The sequence below is a fragment of the Scomber japonicus genome, chromosome 5, assembly GCF_027409825.1.
Source record: "Scomber japonicus isolate fScoJap1 chromosome 5, fScoJap1.pri, whole genome shotgun sequence".
In the NCBI taxonomy this organism is placed as follows: Eukaryota; Metazoa; Chordata; class Actinopteri; order Scombriformes; family Scombridae; genus Scomber; species Scomber japonicus.
In genome coordinates this window covers 30,420,060-30,440,656 of record NC_070582.1, presented here as the reverse complement: position 1 = coordinate 30,440,656, position 20,597 = coordinate 30,420,060, and the positions used below count along the sequence as shown (strand labels likewise).

The 20,597-nt window shown below is 40.6% G+C and overlaps 1 protein-coding gene across 5 annotated transcripts in view; it reads left to right on the top strand.

Moving 5' to 3' along the window:
- The window catches only part of ppfibp2b (PPFIA binding protein 2b), an 86,750-nt gene that overhangs the window by 28,783 nt on the left and 37,370 nt on the right, over positions 1-20,597 (top strand). For 4 of the 5 annotated variants that reach the window (XM_053319308.1, XM_053319306.1, XM_053319303.1 and 1 more), the window contains exons 4-5: positions 12,771-12,857; positions 14,728-14,841. In XM_053319308.1, the coding sequence (XP_053175283.1) occupies positions 12,771-12,857; positions 14,728-14,841 (201 nt within the window). Of the gene's footprint in view, positions 1-5,488; positions 5,743-12,770; positions 12,858-14,727; positions 14,842-20,597 lie in introns of those variants that run through there. The other variant, XM_053319307.1, reaches the window with a different exon arrangement.

Sequence of the window (20,597 nt, the reverse complement as noted above, 5' to 3'; positions counted from 1 at the left end):
TCCATACTTTACAGTAATGGAAGGAGGGAAGGGAACAACCGGAGAGGTTTGGGATGCATTCCATAAACTTTTTCCTCAGAGACACTATTACAACTGGGGCTATTATCAACTTCCTGCATGGAGCTCTCCCTCCCTCACACACACGCCCTCCCCTCCCCTCCCCTCCTCTCCCCTCCTCATGTCTGTCCTGTATGGCCTCTCAGCTGCTCTGCTCTGCAGTCTTTTGTTTACAATATCTCTCACTTATTTTACTGCTCTCTCTCTCTCTCTTTCCCCCCTTTTTTTCCTTCATTCTCTTTCTGTTTCACTGCACGTTGCTACTCTCACCCCCCTCTCTGCATGTTTGGACACCATCCCTCTACTTGTGACGTGAGCCTGTTTGTAAATGAGGGACTTAGTGTAGTAGTATTTAGGCACTCTGGTCTCTGGCATGAGGATTGACTTACTCAGGACTGTGAGGTAAGGTGATTTTATATGTTTGTGGGTTTTTTTAACTCATTTGAGGACTTCTTCTATTTTGTGTAAATGAGAAATGTGATACTTTGAATTTCTGCAAGGCTCCTTTGTGTTTTCCTGCTGAACTCAGAGACAAAAAAGTTGTCAGATGCAGCAGTGCGAAGCTGCTTGCCGTTGTAGTTAAGTGTCGTCCTGCAGAGGCTGCTGTTTTCTGCTCGCCAAGCACTTTCAGACCTGCGCTCGCTGATTGAGACGGTGGAAAAGTGGATCTTGGATGCAGTTCAGCGGCTATTTGACCTCCTATATTGTTTCGACAGCAGATGTCTCACATGCTGCTCAGTTTGCTGGACGACCCCTCCTCTGTCCCTGCGCCTTTCTTTTTTTTCTTACTTTTATTCCTCCCCTCCCTTCTTCCTTTATACTGCCCCACTTTCTCTCTCCAAGCTGTTTTCTGTGCTTTCTTGTGATACAAAGGCGTTGTTACTAATCTATTAACTTATTTAATTTAAACAGATATAGTGGAGAACAGTGCAGTTAATGTGATAAATTGAAGGAATGTTATGTAGAAAAAGCTGCTGTGGTTTGAATGTCAACAGGTTGAATTCAGCAACTGTCTAGAGACCATTAATCATCTTGAGTGCTTTAGTTTTGTTTCCCCCGAGGTGATATTTCATGCAAATGAAAGCTCTTTCATTTTTTTACCATTTTTACCCCCCAAAACAAATCTGCTGATGTCTTTAACGGATTTTACAGTACATTTTCAGGCTGATTTTCATGTCCTCATACATGCAGATGTTGTCGTGTGTTTCCTGCTGCATGCTTGTTGACACTTGTACACCACAGTTTACAGTGTATAAGGGATCTGCTTGTGGAAATACCAAAAAAAAGGAAAACTGTGTGAAAGTATCAACAAACAATTTTCTGAGTGTTTGCTACAGTGTTTCTGTCACCAATCCAGTTTTACAGTGTTTGAGTTTATACTGGGAATGTTGTGGTGTGTGATTAAATCCACCGGACTGCCCTGTCTAGTTTTGACTCATGCAGTAAAGACAAACTGCAATGATGAATCAATTAATTGCCAGCTAATTCTAATCACTTAGTCATTTTTTAAGGAAGAAAATCTCAAAACTCTCAGATTGTAGAGTCTCTTTTGTGAACATTTTCTGGTTTCTTTAAACCATTATGACAGTAAACTGAATATCTTTGGGTTGTGGACAAAACAAGACATTTAGGGCCATTATTTATAGACATTTTCTGACATTTATGGACCAATCAATAAACTAGGGAAAGGTTGTGATTATTATAAATGCAGTATGGTTAGGATTAGACAACTAAAACACCTAAGTTTATGGTTAATATACATTTATACATGCATCCACCACCCTTATTCTCCACCTGGTTACATAAAGGGAACACTACCTCCTACACTTTATTCGAAATTCAAACATTCGTACAAACTTGGGGTGAAAAGTTCATATTCATGTTGTAACGACCTGTTGGAAATGTAAGCTGCAGTCTCTATACGAGCATCAGACCATTTGAAGTAGTTTTCCTTGTGATTCAGCAGAAGGCGCTCTAAAACTTCATTAGCCCAACCTGTTGCATGCTCTATTGAGCTATCGGTAAACTGACCTAAAGTTAATGTAGCGTGTTGTGAAAATGGAGGACGATAGCAAACAGAGCCGCCCTGAACCGTTAATCACGACACCAAAACATCTGAGAAGGCGTGTGTGGAAGTATTTTGGGTTCAACACAAAGTCAGGAACAAAGATAAGGCTGTTTGTCTACTTTATAAAGGCAGCTGTCTTCAATGACAACAAACCTGCAGGCTCACCTGTTAGATTACCACCCGACTGCACCAAATGTACAAGCACCAAATGTACAACCTCGACGGTAGGCACTCAGCCTGGTGTGTGTGGAGGGGAGGGGAGTGCACATCAGTTCGATTCTGTTCAAACCGGATTTTCTTGAAAAACTGACAGCCCTAGTTGACTTTAGAAGTAAATCATTGATATTCAGAATCGTAAATATCGTATCAACTTACTTCCTTGAGATACTGGACTGTATTTTTGCCTAGTTTTTAAAAAGCCAGTTCATTCATATCATGTACAATTGACAATGGACGTGAATGTCATTTTGTCAGAGCTTCTAATAACTAAAAAAAAGACAGTTCCCCTGTTGCTATGGATAATCATCAACCTTTCCAAAAGGGACTATGTCATCGGTGGAAAGTAGTTCAAGTGAAAGCAGTTGTTTTTGACCACTGATTTTCAATAGCAGATGAACAAAAGCCTGGCAGATTATCAAGGCAGCTAGTATGTAAGGTTGGCTGCTCGCTCTTGTCCTCATCCTGTCCACCTTCTCCCCCCGCCCCCTGCCCCCCCACCTCCCCTTCCTGCTCCTCCCCGCTGACCTCAAGAAACAGGATCAAAGACGCCGGTGCTCCACAATTAGTCTGCACCCTGTGGGCTTCTCTCCAGGGGGATAGATACTCCACACACACCCACACACACTTACAGATACACAAATGTAAACACAGGAAGCATCATAAGTATGTTATTGGCAGGAAGTCGTGATACCCCAGCGTCTGCCGCTTATTACTGCTGACCCAGCGAGACGTTCACATGTCTTCAGATGTGTAGATTTGTAAGATTGGAGCATTCCTAAAACTCTTCAGGAGGATGTGTGTGTTTGTGCCAGAAGAGACAGGATTGTTCAGTATCTTTTTACAGGAACCAGCTTGCTGAAATGTTTTTGATATACTAGCACAGAGATCAACAAAAACATTTCTAAATACCATACATGGTGGCTTCAACGTCAATGGTTCTATATATATATATATATATATATATGATGAACCAGTCAACAAACAGTGTTTTCAGTTCCTAATTGAATGCTTAAGTTCATCTTAATTAAATATCATTGGAATAACACATTCTTTATTATTTAAAGGAGTAGTAAGTGATAATTTTGGCCACTTGAGGGCAGTGCAGTGAGCTGTAAACACAACATTGACATATTAACACCTTATTGAGCTAATTTGGAAGATAAAGAACAACATCACAATTTATATTCATTTTATTTATTTATACAATGTTAGATTTCAGGTAGATCTCTGGTTGCAATCTGTTTTTTTGAAAATTTTGTATAATGACCATAAAGACTATTCATTTATTGATGCTGGGCAGGAAATGTAGTGTCTAGCGGTTTTAATAAAGATTTTGTGCTAAAAAACATCTGCCTGGTATGTCTGGAAAACAGGATTGATAAGTGAGCGAACCCAAACAGTTAAGTTGAACACTACAAAATGAAACAATCAGCTGAAAGAGGCTAAAAGGCTCAGTAGAGCTGAAGAAAACTGTGGATGTCGAGTGAAACTTTTCCGTGCACTTTGTCACTACATGTGACATCTTTCACATGAAATATAGTCTTTTGATCAGTTGTTGATATAAAAATGTGGATCAGTGCAGCTTTAAAAACAGAATTTAAAGTTATGTAATGACTTGAGTTGCATACAAATGTTGAAAGTGAAACCTAAATAGTCAAAATGATTCAAATTCGATATGCAGATTCAGTACTGATAGAAATTCAGTAGAAAGCCTTTAAGCCTAACCCTTACATGTCATCTGTCTTAACTATTAGTTAGGACTGGGTGATATGGGCAGAATCAAATATCAGAATATTTTTGACCAAATACCTCAATATCAATATTTTGACAATATTGTAGATATGACTATCAGCGCTTTCACAAAATATTTACACAATGAGATTTTTGATAAATAATCATCAGTAATGTGGATATACTGACAAGGCGGATAATAAAACAGTCTGTTAAGCTCAGAAAACGACATTTTTACTGTAATGCAGCCTTTAAAAGCAGGAAAAGACACTTATTCTATATCATGATATGATGATACTCAAAATTGAAGATGATATCTATAAAATATCACGATATTGATATGATATTGATTGATAGCCCATACTATTAGTTATTAGACATATCAACAAAGGTCCTCCTGTAGTACTGCTATATTCTAAAACTAACTGACACAAGTAGCTGTGTACACACCACACACTAGTACACAGACCTCTGCAGTCTGTGTAGGGTCTGCGTAGATGTACACACAGCCCAAAATATACCCTGTATATTTTTGACATGACCACGACATTGTGTGTGTGTGTGCGTGTGTGTGTGTGTGTGTGTGTGTGTGTGTGTGTGTGTGTGTGTAAATAAACCTGTCACGCAGACAAACAGTGGACATTGTTTCCTGGCACGCTTCTGTAACATATACAGGAAATGGATATCTGAGCTAGCGGGTTTAAAAGTGAAGATGATCAGACACAGAGAGACGGACAGATGGGATGAGAGAAAGAGAGAGAGAGCATTTTGAAGTCCATCCATCGGGTGAGTGTAACTTAATTAAAACAGAGCACGAGCAAAGCAAGGGGAGACCTGGCATGGTTCATGTTTGCGCTGACATTACAGCCTGTTGCTGCTTCACGTGTTGGATGTTAGATGCTGCTGGTTTAGAGTGTGTGTGTGTGTGTGTGTGCATGCATGAGAGAGAGAGAGAGAGAGAGAGAGTGTGAGAGAGAGAGAGAGCGTGAACATGGGCCAAGACACAAACAGATGACAGAGAGAAAAGAAAAACGACAAACCCTCCCTCCACCACCTCCTCCCCTCTTTCTTAGCTCGGCCATTTGGCCGTCAGACAGACCTCAGAGGGGAGCGAGAAGAACAGAAGGGGGAGAGAGGCAGAAGTAAAGAAAAGGGGGGTGAAAAAAAAGGAGTGACTGGAGGTGAAAGAAGAGAGGAAAAGGAGCAACAACCAGAAAAAGTCCAACCAGATCGGGGGAAAGGAGGAGGCAGAAAGAGAGAGAAAGGAAGCCGCGGTACTAAAGAAGGAGAGGAAAGAGAGGAGTACGAGCAAGGGGAGTGGTGGTGGTGAGGGGGGGGGGGGGGTTGTCCCACTCAGAAGGCAGAGATCGTAAAACAACCATCCTCCACAGCTGTGAACATCGAGCGCGCACACACACACACACACACACACACACACACACACACTTTCACACATGACAGTACTCACATGCTGCAGCACTCTGCAAACTAAAGAATCCACTCTTACTTTGTCCCGTGGGCCGTGTTCATACACTCTCACACACACACAAACACACACAATCAGATAAAAACAGACCAAAACACACAGGGAATAGGCAGGGCAGCGATGGGCTGGGAGCATGGAGGCTCCCATTGACTTCTACAAGCACTTCTCCTGGCTCAAAAAGGTGAGTTTTATCTCCACTTTGGCGAATTAATTTTTGTCTCTTTTTCTACTTTTGCGTCTTCCCTCGTTTCACATTCCTTCTGCTTGATCGGTGTCTCGGAGGAGTTTTCTGTGGAAAACCTGAGTAAAGAGGAAGCTCGCCTGTCCCTGTTAGATAATTATTGTTCCATGCTCAGCTCAGATTCTTATTGTGTTATGTTCCGGCGACCGACTGTTTTCTCATGTAATTTCCCTCAACTCAAGAGCGGGGCTGCATCTCAAGTTGTCATTGTGTGGTTTAGGGTGTGTGTTTGTGTGTGTGTGTGTGTGTGTGTGTGTGTATAGGCATGCATCACAAGAACTTTGTTATCAGATTAGCAAGCATTATCCATCAGCTGATTGCTGTTGACAAAGCAGCGCCTGATAACCGCTGGATTCAATCAGAGGAAGACTTTGCCAGGCGAGATCAGCGCCGTTGTTAAGACACAAAGTTTTCAACAACAAGAGTCTAGAGTTCCAGCTGTGTTTCTGATGTTTTGTCTTCGAGTCATATAAGCAGATTATTGTTGATATAAATCAGCGCCCGGTCAAGTTTGTAGATGCCTTTTTATATCGGGCATGAAACATTTGGCTTTAAATCCCTTTAAAACAGATGCTGATTCTATTTGTGTTTGTGTCTCGTAGCGGTGCACAGTGGCCTTTTTAAACTGACCTTCACAGAGCATTCACAGAGCCACCTCCAGCAACTGTTCAGGCCATTAACACTCCTGCTCACACTGAGCAATGTGGGGAAGATCCTAAATTCTGCTACACATAAAAGAGATTGTTATTTGTAATTTAAATTTAAAAGAAATGAACTCTTAACCCCAAAATCTTAATATTTTAGAACCGTTTTATGTTTGATTCATGCTATGAATTTACACACATTATGTAAATACTCACATCTTTTTTCTGCAGATAGTCTTCATTTCTGCAGGTGGCGCTCTTTGTCTTTTTAATTGGTTTCTTTCTGTAACAGAGTAATAACATCTACATCCAAGTTATAGACGTTCTTCCTTTTTTGTTTATCGTCAGTCATGCTGCATTGTGGGTAGTTACTCTGCTAAATTTTGTGTGTTAATCAATCAAGCTTGGAAAGCAATATATCCTGTTATTTCATAAGTTGATAAAGACCGGTTTGAGTCTGAGGTGTTTTAACACTTTTTTACAGCTACAATGACAGTTAAAGGAAAAGAGACTAGTTCATTTTTTAAAGTGATAACTGCATTAAATGTAAGCCCTCAAGTTCTCATCTTCTCAATGTCTCATTTATTGTTCATCTTTAATCTCAGGATACTTTTTTATCATGTGACACTTGAGAAATGAACTGTGCTTGTTTATAAACTGTATGTCTGAAGCCATTTTCACATATGAAATCTGGAAAATGTGTGAAGAATCAAGTCCGGACATTTTTCCAGAGTCGCCTTTTCACACATGTAACATGTAGAAATAGTGTGTTTGGTTTAGGCGAGGGGCAAAATGTCTGCTACGGTTGTAGAATTCTCTTGAGAATTCACTGCTGTATTCACACATACAGTAGGCTTAATCAGACATTACATGGAGTTTGTATCAGGGAGCTGGCAGCATAAAGTCTGTTTAATGTCCGGTACAACTGATTCGGACATTTACGTTCACAGAAATATCCGAATAATGGATAACGTCCAGAAATGTCAGGGTTACAGTGCCAGGGTGATACAAGATTTTTTTTCATTTTCAGCAACATAACTAATGTTTTAAAAGCCACATAAACAAATTGATGTTAAATGCTAAAGGACTTTTTCACTGAAAACCTTTTCTACGGCTACACTGACAGTTAAGGGAGAATCACAGGTGTAAATAATAAAATGAATGAAGGCTGAGTTCCATTCAGCTGCTTCAGTTTCACACCATCATGTCTTCAAGGGACACCAGGAAGGAGCAGAGTCATCATTATTTAGTAACACCTGTTCTGCTAATACAAATCAATGTCTGCTGTAAAAAGGTCTATGAACTCTAGGTCAGAGGTCACTTCTGCATTTTGAAGACTAGACCAACTTCATCTGAAAAGTGCACTGTTTAAACATTGCATTAGAATAGCTGATTAATCTTAGAATTGCAAAATGATTCCAGTCTGCGACAAAGAGGAATCGAAATAAAGCCTCAGATAATCCAAAACGTGTTAATGATCTATTCAGGGAAATGTTATGTTAGCTGGAAAAAACAGTGTGTGAGAGCAATGGTTACACCTTTACTTCCTGCTAGAATGAAGGCCCAGTTGTTACCCTAGCATGCTAAAACTAGCTAGCAGCTGCTACAAACAAGCTGCCATGTTTATCCCATGTTATTACATAACAATAAACAACTATTTTTATTGGTGTTTCTCACAATGTGTACCATGATTAAGTGTATTTAGTCTCTGCTTAATGCCATCAAAGTGAAGTATAATGAAATGGAAGCTCAGATGTCACATACAGTTAAATGAAAATACATAGCTAAGGATTCACCTTTACATACGCTCCCACACTTGCTGGGATTGTTGATTGTCAAGCTGTGCAGACATCAAATTGAATCGGACCAGCCTTTCTAAATTGGATTTAGAAAACGCAGCAGTGTGACAAGAGACTACCTAAGCTAATGTGTTACACATGCTCCCGGACCAAATCTAATCAACACGGGACAATGAATTTAAGAGCAACAAGGGAAAGATGTTTTTCTGTGCTGAGAGGCAGCTCGGTCTATGTTGTTTTTATCACTCAAAATAAAAAAATTAGGTTTTGCAAGCAGAGAAATTGTATTACTGTAGACTGTCCTCCAAATGTGCTTACAAAGTCGCAGTCCTCGTTTTGAGCAAAAATGTGTTTAAAAGTATATCAGAAGCAAATATGAGGCTTCAGCAGTGGGAGACAGTTAAATAAAGTAGATATCTTCCACAGCTCCAGGCTTTTTAATAAGAATTCCCTCTCCGTGTCTCGACGGACAGTGTTTTCCTGTTCAGCTGCAGTGGAAGTAACAAAAATAGAGAATTTGGCACTAAATAGACGGTAACATTGAAATACATTGAATAGATTTGACTAAATTGGACAGCTGAAGCTCCACATTAACATTATATTTTTTGATAGAAGGGGGACTGTGGAATTTGTCCCATTATGAAAAGATCTTCTAATGGTCAGTATGAACAGGATGAATGATTACAGCAAGAACAAAAACATGTGTCAATGTTCATTTGGGCACCTGGCTGTTGTTTTGAGAAAGACTTTTTGCGAACTTGCCCTTTAACTTAAATTAAAACCAGACTTTTGTGTATTTACAGTACAGTGAGCACTTTTTTTTGATTGAATCATTAAAAGTAGGTGGTGTCCTGCATGTTGTCATGCATTCTTGGACACTAGTATCATAAACTGTATGTCATAAAGAGTCCCACCCAGCACCTTGGCACAGCTTTTATCAGAAATGCCCAGAACACTGCACAGCTTTTAAGAGACGCACAAATAGCTCAAATGTAACCCAGCTGCCACATTCATACAGATGGCTTTACTTGCAATAAACTACTAGTATACAACAGTACTATTGTTCCTCTTTTTATATACAACCTTTCATATTTGGTTTTGCTGCAAAGATGAAATGTAGGATGAGCTAAATGTGTTGAACTCTGATCTTGACTGGAATACCTACAAAAGCGATAACATGAGCAGCCTGACTATATTCTACACACGACCCCAACATGGTGATGACAGATAGATAGAGATAGAAACACAATTGCCTGGTTCTCCTTCATCAGTCCCTTGAAGCACTGAGTCAGCTCCCTAAAAATGGCCTTGTTCCTCTCCAAGTCCGATGGGAATATCTGCTATTACAGTAAATACTTCCTGATTTCTCTCCCGCCAGAGTGACAAAGCAAAAGTCATACTTCCTGTTAGTGGTACCTGTGATGACAGTTAATCCAAATATGGCTCTAGTGTCATTTTACTCTCTGTAGATCTCACACAATCTTTCTTCCTCTCTCGCACCCCCCGATCCCCCCCCCCCTCCCTCCTCTGCTTCTTCGTCTGTCTGCTCAGTTTACAGTATGCTAATAGGTTTAATGTCTCCATATGGTCATTGTCTGGTGGCTCAGTGTGTATACATTCTCTGAACTCAGCGACCTCAGCTGCAGACAGATCATCAAGGATTATACTGTACACTGATTCTTGAGTCTTCTAAGTCTTTTGTTTGAGGTTCTACAAGGTTAATTACTTGATGTGTCTTACAGTTCGTGGATGCACATGTTTCACTTGGACATGTTATAAAGCTTAGGAATCATCTTGACTGTCTTTTTTTTTGGGAGGGGGGGGGGGACTGTTGGTGGTCTAGAAACTAAAGCTAATTCCATAGAAGTCAGTGTACAGTGTTGGCTCCAGATAACGGTGTGAGCTATAAGCCGAACATGTAGATGTTTACATTCCCCTTCTCGAAACTGGGTCATGGGTGTAATGGCAGGAAGGGCCACTTACTGGAAAGAAACAATTACATCACACTTCTTCTTACTCACTCACACATATTTTACACTCATTTTTTATCATTTCCTGGCCATGTGGCTATTTAACCAGTTTCATTTGGCCGTAGTTAGACTATAGGAATTCATGTAGCTGTAGTTTGTAGTTCTGATTAAATAAGTAATAGTTCAGATGGAGTGGTAAATGCCTTTGTACACCATCTGTGTCGTTAGTACTAGTTTTCCTAGAATTTAAAGCAGTAGTGTTTTATTTTTGTCTGCTTGCTGATAACACATTATGGCTAACAGCATTAGCATTTATTTGAGGTTGTGTTTAAGTCCAGTATCCTTTTAGCTCTATTTTTGGTCCAGCCTTTAGTGCTCCTTACACTTCTTTAGGGACTAAATGCTCCACTATGATCACAAGATAGTTGCTAACAGCTAGCATACAGCAGGTAGAAACAAGGTTGGTTTAGAGCAGTGAAAGTGATCCAACAGTGATCTGAAAGATGCTAAAACAGGGAAACTGCAGATTTTGATGATAATACATTATATTAAACATTTGTCATTTTATCCATTAATAAAAAATACTGATTGGTGCAGGTTTTAATTTCATATTTGTCTTATTATTATAGGCTTATAGTCTTTAAACACCAAAAGACTCTTGTCATGTTGATAGTGGTAGTTATAATGAATCTGAGCTCTACTAGCTGCTGCAATTGTATACGAGGCTACGACTACTCTGAAGCTGAGAGAAGCACAAACCATCACCTTATCACGTCCGTGTTTATAGCAGGGTAATGTTTTCCTTTCTTTCTGAATTTGCCCTGTGAACAGCTGAGAAGTCAAGATGTCAGCAGCCCTGGATACAGACGCTCAAAGGAAGGATAATCTGACTCTGTAGAAAGGAATTTAAGCCTTACATCATTTAAAATAGCTTTTGCTTGATTGTCATTTTGACTTTCTGAGTGGTGGAACACATGATTCAGCCGTAACGTTAATAGTTGGGGACAACAAAACTGACCAAAAAGGGAGGAAAAAAAAGTCATTTCACATGCTTGCTTAAATCCACATTAGAAAGTTCTACGCCACTTTTATTTTTTTTCTCCTGCTAGGCTGTGACGACTGAAAGGGAAAAAATATCCCTATCTATTTATTTAAGATCCTGTGCTATTTCTAGATATATGAGAGTCAGATGAGTCAGATGATTTTTCATAACTGTGTATCATGTGCTTTGTGAGAGAGATATTTGAGCAGTAACAACCCTTTTTAGTAGTCATGCCCCGACCAATCCTGGACATGAAGCAGTGACACTACACTTTTTTCTACCTTTAAAAGAAATTCTTAACTGAAATCTGCAATGCCTCAACTTGTTTATTTATGTAACATATACAATAACAGCATATTTACTTTATCTCTGACTGTGTGTGTGATTCATGTAACCTGACAGACTTAGTTTACAGCAGTTTTTGCTGAGTTGGGGGAAAAACGGTGACAGCTCAACTTTTTAGCCACAGGCACAAGACGTAAAAACAAACAAACAAACAAAAAAGAAGTAAAATATCATCAACATGACAGATGTTGTCTTGAGAAGATTACAGCAGAATTGTTTCCTTATTATTCATGTAACTCAGTAGAATGTATTCTCATCACATGATTAACTGCCATGTTCTGTGGTTTCATTAGTCTAATAACAGTCAGAAATGTTGCGTTGGATTTATTTATTTTGCTCAGAGCATCTTAAACTAAATCTAGATTTGCGTTTTTTTAAGTGAACTAATTTAGTTTAGTTATGATCTTTTTGAGAACATGAAAGCACTAAAATGACACCAGTAAATTTGGTAATCAACAAATAAACTTGATGTCTATACTAAAAGGAGTTGAAAATGAATTGAATGTCTTTAACTGTGGATGAGGCTACACTTCTGCAGGTTAAGTACTTGTTGCTGTGACAACATTTAGAGGTTAACTGTGACTGTTGCTCTAAAGCCAGAGTGAAAAACAGATAAATCATCAGCAGTTCAGTCAAGCCATTTACATGATCATCATGTCTATATATGGACTTATCATATGACATTTTTATGAGCTCAATATTGCCACACTTCACACTAGCAGCTAAGAGGCTATTCATGTCACATTGGCTAAGCAAGTAGTGTCCTCCAGTCCTCACTGTGTATGTCCTGAGAGGAGACTGTAGAAGTGAGCAGCGCTGCTTATATGGAATTAAAGGTGAATAACTCTGTCCCAGCCCATAATGACAGTCTGTGTTTTTATGGAAGCATAGCGCCCACTCTACAAGCCAACCCCCAACCCCCCTTACATCATTATACTATTATATTATCATTATATCAGTGGTGTAAAATGATCTTCAAATGACAATAATATCATTTATCGCGATTATTTCTGAGAGAATATATCATCCAACAAAAGTAGTTATTGTGACAGTCCTGAGTGATATTCATGGACATGTTGAAAGCAGGTTACCACAGACACAGACACCGCCCTTCATCCTTAACCTGCTTGTTAACCTGTGTGTGTCTGTGCTCTGTGTGTTTGACCAGGTGAACCTGTGTTCTCCAGCCAACAATGAAACCTACCAAGAACGTCTGCTCCGCCTAGAGGGAGACAAAGAGTCTCTGGTGCTACAGGTAAGAACTCTGTGTGTGTGTGTGTGTGTGTGTGTGTGTGTGTGTGTGTGTGTGTGTGTGTGTGTGTGTGTGTGTGTGTGTGTGTGTGTGTGTGTGTGTGTGTGTGTGTGTGTGTGTGTGTGTTGAAGGTACATCAACATACTATTTTTAACCACTTCCTAAACATACAGGGCCAACAATGTTTATGCTTACAGTATATATCACGTTGTCCGTATGACATTCAAACCATCCTACCTTTATTAAAAAGCACATAAAAAGCCAAAAGCCACTTGTGTTTGTTTTGACATAATCATTTAAATCCTACCATGAGTAAATGATCCATGTATTTGTCTGGAAGGATTGGTGCCACACTGGAAAAACATCTTAGCTTGTGCTCTGTAATCCTGATTCTTTAGATATTTCATGTTATTTCATAACAAACATGCCCGAACACCTTCGAGTCTCAGCTGTCTGAGCATGTGATTACTGACTTTAACAGTAACTATCAACATCAGTGCTACCGTGGTAAAGCAGAAGATTATATATCACTGCGCAGCGTGACGTCAGCAGCTTCTCTACTTTAATAGCCGGTTCATACAGCTGTGATCTCCACAATCTGTCTTTACATTCCTCCTGCTTTAATCACAGCTGTGGAACTGCTCCTCAGGCTCACCTCACCTGTATGTGTGTGTTTGTTTAGTGTATGTTTTTTTAATGTCGTGTTAAAGTGCACCTCCCACCCGGACGGCTTGTGGTTCATAAAGTTCATTTCTCTCACACACACACCTTCTCGTTACACATTCTTCCCGTGACGTCAGCTGCGATTGGTCGATATCAAAGGTGACCGGGGCTTATGCTTGTTGACAGGTCGGCTGCTCCGTGGCTCTTCGGTTTACTTTCCTTTCACCTGCGTCTCCTTCAAGACTGTTTGTGTGAAGTGTCGTCTCGCTTCAGTGTGTGTGTGTGTGTGTCTGTGTTAGTATGTGCGTAGTCTAGAAGGGAACTTTCACCTCCATTTGTGTGTGTGTAAGGCTCAGCAGCAGAGCACAGCAGAGGTAAGACTGGGTTTATAACAACTTTCAGTGTTTGTCTTCATAATTAGGAGTTTATACAGTTACATTAAGAGCCATCACTTTAGGTTTAGTTGCTTACTTTTACTTGCTGATATCAGATTGTAATCTTTTGACTATTTTACAGTGTTAGGTGGAGGTTTTCAGCTGCTAAAGATTGTACATGTAACTCATTTACATACTCATTCATTCATTCACCTGCTTACTCATTGTACAACTGGTCAATAAAGGAAGCATAGCAACATCTATAGACCACTCCTCTTTGAAAATAGCTGTCTTTGTTTCTTTATAAAGTGGACTTTGATGAATCCTGAGCCACAAACTGTGCAGGAGATTCAGAGTTTTATGAGACAGGACATGGCTGCAGGGGCAAAAAATCAGAGAAGCTGAAGTGACAGAGAATCAGCTGCTGTCAGAGGGATTTGGCATAGTTTAGGAGAACAGGAGAGTTGTGTGTGTGTGTGTGTGTGTGTATGGCAAGAGGTGAGCATGTTGTCAGGGAGATTATAGTAAATGTGCAACGCATTCCCGAGTGACAGACTGCTGAGTAAATGTGTGTTGTTGTTGGATTCGAGGTATGCCAGGTTGGATTGTGTGTGTCTGTCTGTGTGTGTGTGTCTGTGTGTGTGTGTCTGTTGAGTGAAGGAGGAGAAAGACACATGGGAGTGTTAGTATAGTCTTTTATCTGTTTTTCTCTGTTTTTGTATGAATATTTGTGTAAGTGCATCACATCTTACTTTAGGTTTCTTTCTGGATCTGTTCAATCATCACTCTCAATGTGCGTCATAACATGAACATAACATGAATGTGTCACCCATTAGGTGAGCGTTCTGACCGACCAGGTGGAGGCTCAGGGGGAGAAGATCAGAGACCTAGAAAGCTCTCTGGAGGAACACAGACAGAAACTGGCTTCCACTGAGGAGATGCTACAACAGGTAACACACACACAATTACACACACTCTCTCTCACATACACACACACACACACACACACACACACACAAAACTTGGTTGAGAAATCATTCACAAGTGCCCAGGTGGAAAATTCAATATTTGATTACACACAGCATTGTAATGTTCCAATAGATGTGATTAGCACATATTGCCCAATCACGTTCCAGTCTTGTGACTATTCTGCCAGTGAGTCTCCAGTTAAGTTGAATTTGAGAGTCAATATTTAGTGTTTGCCAGAACACATCTTAAAAGGTATAGTAAGCGATGTGGGGGAAAACGAGGAGAAAAGTTGTTCTCCTTCTAATAGTACAGGTGGCTAGCCTGGCTAACACCAGACTGCGTCTCAATCTCATGTGAGATTATTGTGATAGCAAACCTGTGTTTATATGTCTTCATGACTGTAAACACTTTGAAAGCAGTCAACAAACACCAGATACACAGCGAGCAACTACACAGCAGCTACGTTGTAGGTTAGCTGTGAAGCTAACGTGCAGAGCGTCAAACAGCTGTAGTAACAACTCTGCTACTTTACAGCTAACATCACACCAACAGCATATCCTGACTAAATAGCTAAATGTTAGCAGGTAACGTTACAGTTTATATGAAGCAGAGCTGATGTTACTCACCTGTCCGGCAGAGCAGCGTCTGCCTTCACTCTCTGGTCCTCCGCCGGGTCTCCATCGGTCCCTCCGCAATTAGAAAACCACACTGATGTGTCCTCGGGTCCTTGTCTGGTCAAAGTCCTTCTTTTATATGTTTTGTTCGTCTAACTTTCTCCTCTCTGGATGTTTCTTGGTCACCTCTCCTTCTCCACTATATTTGTACCAGACGTTTCTCGCTCCGACTGCGTACACTACGTAACGCCACCTCCCTCCTCTGTCTGACCGTGAACGCACATGAACGCTCCCCGTCTCTGATTGGCTGGAGCATTGTTTGGTGGCTCGGTCCGAGCCACATATTGATCTGCTGAATCTCAGAGCCAGGCTGTGTATTGAGACTGGACCTTTTTTTTTTCAGCGAGTATGTAGAAGGGACAGCTAGCGGATAGTGAGGAGAGATTTGGTGATTTTGACAAAAAATGTATTGGATTGTTATTGCTTACTATACCTTTAACTACATTAATGACTTGTTAATTTCATTTAAAACATTTTTAAAAAGCAAATTAGCCAGCTGTCAGACATGATGAACACATAAAAGACTGGTAGAATAGCAGCAGACGTGAGGTTGGTAGTATAAAAGAATAAATAAAGGAGTGGCACAGTGTTTCATGGAGAGCACTCCTGCTTGACTTTATACTGTTGACCTCCTCTGACTCATCACCAGTTCAGTTATGTGGTGGCTTTAACGCAAAGCAACAAGAGCAAGCGGACTTTACAGGTCAAAGCACTTTACTGTGTTTCCTCTGATGTTATGAGATTAGACAAAGTTTACTCTTGTAACAAGCCGAGTTTGAAGGTGACCTTTTCTGGCCGCGCTGCCGCCACTGTTATCTAATGCTCAGTCGCTTTGAAACACTAATATTTGCTTTGCATTATACTAAAAAAAGTCTACTGTACACGCAGAGATTTGCTTCCATCAGAGCAAAGAAACAATCCCTTAAAATATGACACAGAAGCTGATATATGAGACTACATGAATCGAGGAAAGATAATATTTGATGAAAAGTTAAGCGAGTCCTGCTGGTCACATCAGGTTCTTACATCTGTAGCCCTCTAGCACAAGAGTGTGAGCTGGCTAACCCACTTGTCAGACTAATTAACAACTTTCATCTGGTGAAAGCCCAATTCCAAAAACTGAACACATTAACAGATGATTGAGGGATAATTCACTACAAACATTAAACACTATAGTAAAAGGCTTTTTTAACTATAAACAAACATCAAACACTATATAATAAAAGGCTGTAAAATATATATATATAAACAAACATCAAACACTATATAGTAAAAGGCTTCTTTTTTTTTTTACTGTGAACATACGTTGTACAAGCTGTCAACATAGCACTGACAGATTATCACCTTATAAAGTTGATATGGTCAATGTGTGCTAGCAAACAGCTGCCTATATCTACATTGAGCCGACATGGAGCAACATTCATTTGAGGTTATGTGTCTGGTCACCTGATTATTCACTCATTACTGTAGAGATTTAAATGATTATGAATGATTATGAATCTACCAATGTTGATTACAGCTGATTTAACTGTCCTCTATACAGTAACGTTGCTTCACCATGAGAATGTAACACACAAACACAAATGTTCTAATGTTTGTTTGTTTAACCCACTCAGCTTCTTGTAGCTGAAAAAGCTGAATCTGTAGCAGTTGAATGTAGATTGTCTTGGAGAGCCTTTCTTTTTACCATTAATAAATCAGACTGCAGGTCACATTGCTCTTCATTAGTATAAAGTATTCAGCGTGAAACATTCAATCTCTTCAAGTTGTTCCAGTTGTTGCACTCAACGTCACACAAATGAGGCAAACTCATGAGCGCTGCCAGGCTGGACACAACAAGACAAGAGTACTCTGCATCACAGAACCCTCTGTGTAGACGCATCAACAGGCTCTTTGTCCTCTGCGTCGTCAACATCGAGGGTAAAAAGGCCACAGCCTCAAAATAAATACCCCACTAGGGCTGTGACGTTTATGATCTTCAACCACAATCCAATCACTAAATAATCAAATGATAATTAAAGGAATCTAAAAGAGCTCTTTCTTTTTCTTTCTTGGGCAGGGAGTTTTCCTCATCCTCAGCTTTTCTTCATCTGTCAGTTGTATTTAACAGAATTTGTGCAATGTAAGCACTTTACTTTAAAGTTAAACAGCTACAATTGTTTTAACAGTATGCAACATATCTGTACCTGCTGCTGCTCTAGATCTTCTTTACAATACCTCATGACTGCTGATTGTGTTTAGGACGGTTTATTGGACACAGCTGCATTGATTTGTGGCTGTTGCCCTGGTTAGTGTGTGTATGTATGTGTGTATGAGTGTGTGTGTATGTGTGTGTGCATGTGTGTGTGTGTGTGTTGTGCTGTTGTGTCTTGTGACATGATCCCGTTTCCCTGTTAACGAGTTGCTGGCCAAACAGCTAATGTGATATGAGGTGTTTTCCTAGAGAGATAAAGGTGGAGTGTGAAGGTAGATAACAGTTCTTTGGGTTTGTGTGTCTGTTTGCGTTGTATTGAGTCTGTTCTGTTGAGTGTTTTTCATCTCCCAAAACTGTGTCACCTCTGAAATCTCCTCAACATACAATTAGAGAACAAATCTGATGGATTTCAACCTGTAGGACGCTGTTTGTCTGTGTCACTCTCACTTTGTGTGTGTGTGTGTGTGTGTGTGTGTGTGTGTGTGTGTTTGTTACCTTTTTAGGAGTGACCTTATTGGGACAAGTAGACCTCATTCCTGAAGTCCTCATTAAGTTTAGAGGGTAAGGTGTGAATTCTGGTTAGGTTAACGGTTGTTGTAGAATTAATCTTCAAACTAAGAATGACGAAGCGAGACGTTTGTCTTCCATTTTAAGGTACTTTAGTTGGTAATAGTAAAATAAAGAAAAAGAGAAATCATACAGCGTGTGCGAGTTTTCAGGTTCAAACATGGCTGACTAACATAAACAAAAACCCCTGACGTAATCACGCTAGGCCACCTTCTTGCTCCTAGAGCATCATGGGAAATGAAGTCTTTAATGTAACTCCCAAATAAAATGAAATGCAGTCTATAACCTATTCAACATGTGAACTGGATTCATCTGAAATAATGTCTGTCCAACAAATAAAGTCTCAACATCCTCCCCCCCGATAAACTACAGTTTATCTAAATTTCTAAAGAATATAACAGTTGTATTGGTCTCCTCAGAAGGGTGCCTGAGCTGGTTCGAACTGTACATGACCTTACTAGGCCATCACGCCCTGGAAAGAGTTCTTGAATTCTTCCCAGCCTCCAGCTCTGCCTTGGTGTGTTATCCTCTCCAATGAGTACAACATCTCCCACCTTCAGCAGAGAAGGCTGCGGGATGTCACAGCGATGGGCCGACTTCAAGTCCAATAAATATTCTCTCCGCCATCTGTTCCAGAAGTTAGTCATAAGTCTTTGTCTGTAACGCCACCTCCGTGTCATCTCCTCCTTGTTTGCTGTTGGATGGTTAGTATCAGCTGGAAAGGGCTTAGGAGGTAAGCAAGTCAGTCTCTGACCCACCAAGAAGTGGGCAGGTGTCAACGGCTGTGGTTCATCCACATCATTGTGCACATAAGTGAGCGGCCTCGAGTTTATGATGGCTTCTGCCTCAGTCAGAATGGTGCACATTTCTTCAAATTTGAGTCTAGCTCTGCCAAGCACCTTCCTGAGAATAATTTTGACTGACCTTACAAGCCTTTCCCAGAATCCCCCCCACCAGGCTGCTCTTTCAGCGATGAACCGCCAGACGATGCCCTTCTCTGAGAAGAACTCTCGTAGCTGTGGGTCTTTGATGCCTTTCCAGAGCTCCTTTAGATCCTGATCAGCTCTCTTGAATGTCTTAGCGTTATCTGAGTAGATCACCTTGCATAATCCTCTTCTTGAGATGAATCTTTTTAGTGCTAACAGGAAGTTCTCTGTAGATAGGTCTGAGACCAGCTCCAAGTGCACTGCTCTGGTTACAGCGCAAGTAAACAGCGCTATGTAGGATTTTGTCATGGAGTTCTGCGCCTTCACATAGAGTGGCCCTGCGAAGTCCACACCCGTGATCTCAAATGGCGGTGACTCTGTTATTCTGTCCTTCGGTAGCGGTGCAGTAGTCTGTTGTCCCGCCGTTGCCTTGAATTTTTTACAAAGCACACATCTTGACAACACTTTCTTGACTACTTGTCGTGCTCTCAAAATCCAATACTTCTCTCTCGTCTGCACTAAAGTGTCTCGTACCCCTGCATGCATTATCTTCTCATGTTGATATTGCACTAACATTTCTGTAAATCTGTGATCGCTGGGCAAAATCCATGGGTGCTTTTCTCTGTAAGAGAGATCCGAATGCTGGAGCCTTCCTCCCACACTGAGCAGCTCATCTTCATCCAGAAATGGTTTTAGCTCTCGGATTCTGGAGTCAGAATTTGGGCCTTTTCCTGCCTTGAGCAGGTCAATTTCTGAGCTGAACCTCTGGTTCTGAATCACCTTTATCCAGTGTTTTCCTGCTTCATTCAGCTCTTCTGCTGTCAGTTCACCACTCATTTTTGTGCTTGAGCGAGTGTTGGTGATGAACCTCTTTATCCAGGCTGTCACTCGGAGCACTGTTTTTAGTTTACTGTACTTCTCCAGACATAGAACAGGTTTTAAAAGGTCTATGTCTTGATTAACAAACTGTACAACAATCTGGTGTTTGGATCTGAGTTCAGACTTTACCTCATCTTCTTGAACATCTTCCTGAGTGCTCTCTGACTGATCAGGTGATATCAGAACACAAGGCCCTTTCCACCACAGTGCGCTCTGCTTCAAGTCCTGCACCGTTAGTCCTCTGGTGGGAAGGTCAGCTGGATTCATTTTTCCTTTACAGTGAGACCATGACTGTGGGTCAGTTAGAGTCTGGATTTCTGTCACCCTATTTGCTACAAACTGTTTCCACCTATGAGCGGAACTGCGAATCCAGTGTAGCACTATCATTGAGTCTGTCCATAGTCTGAGTTGTATCTTGTCCAGCTGCAGTGCTTTCATGAGGGTGCTCCCAAGCCTCGCTGCTATTACAGCTCCCATCAGCTCCAGGCGTGGCAGTG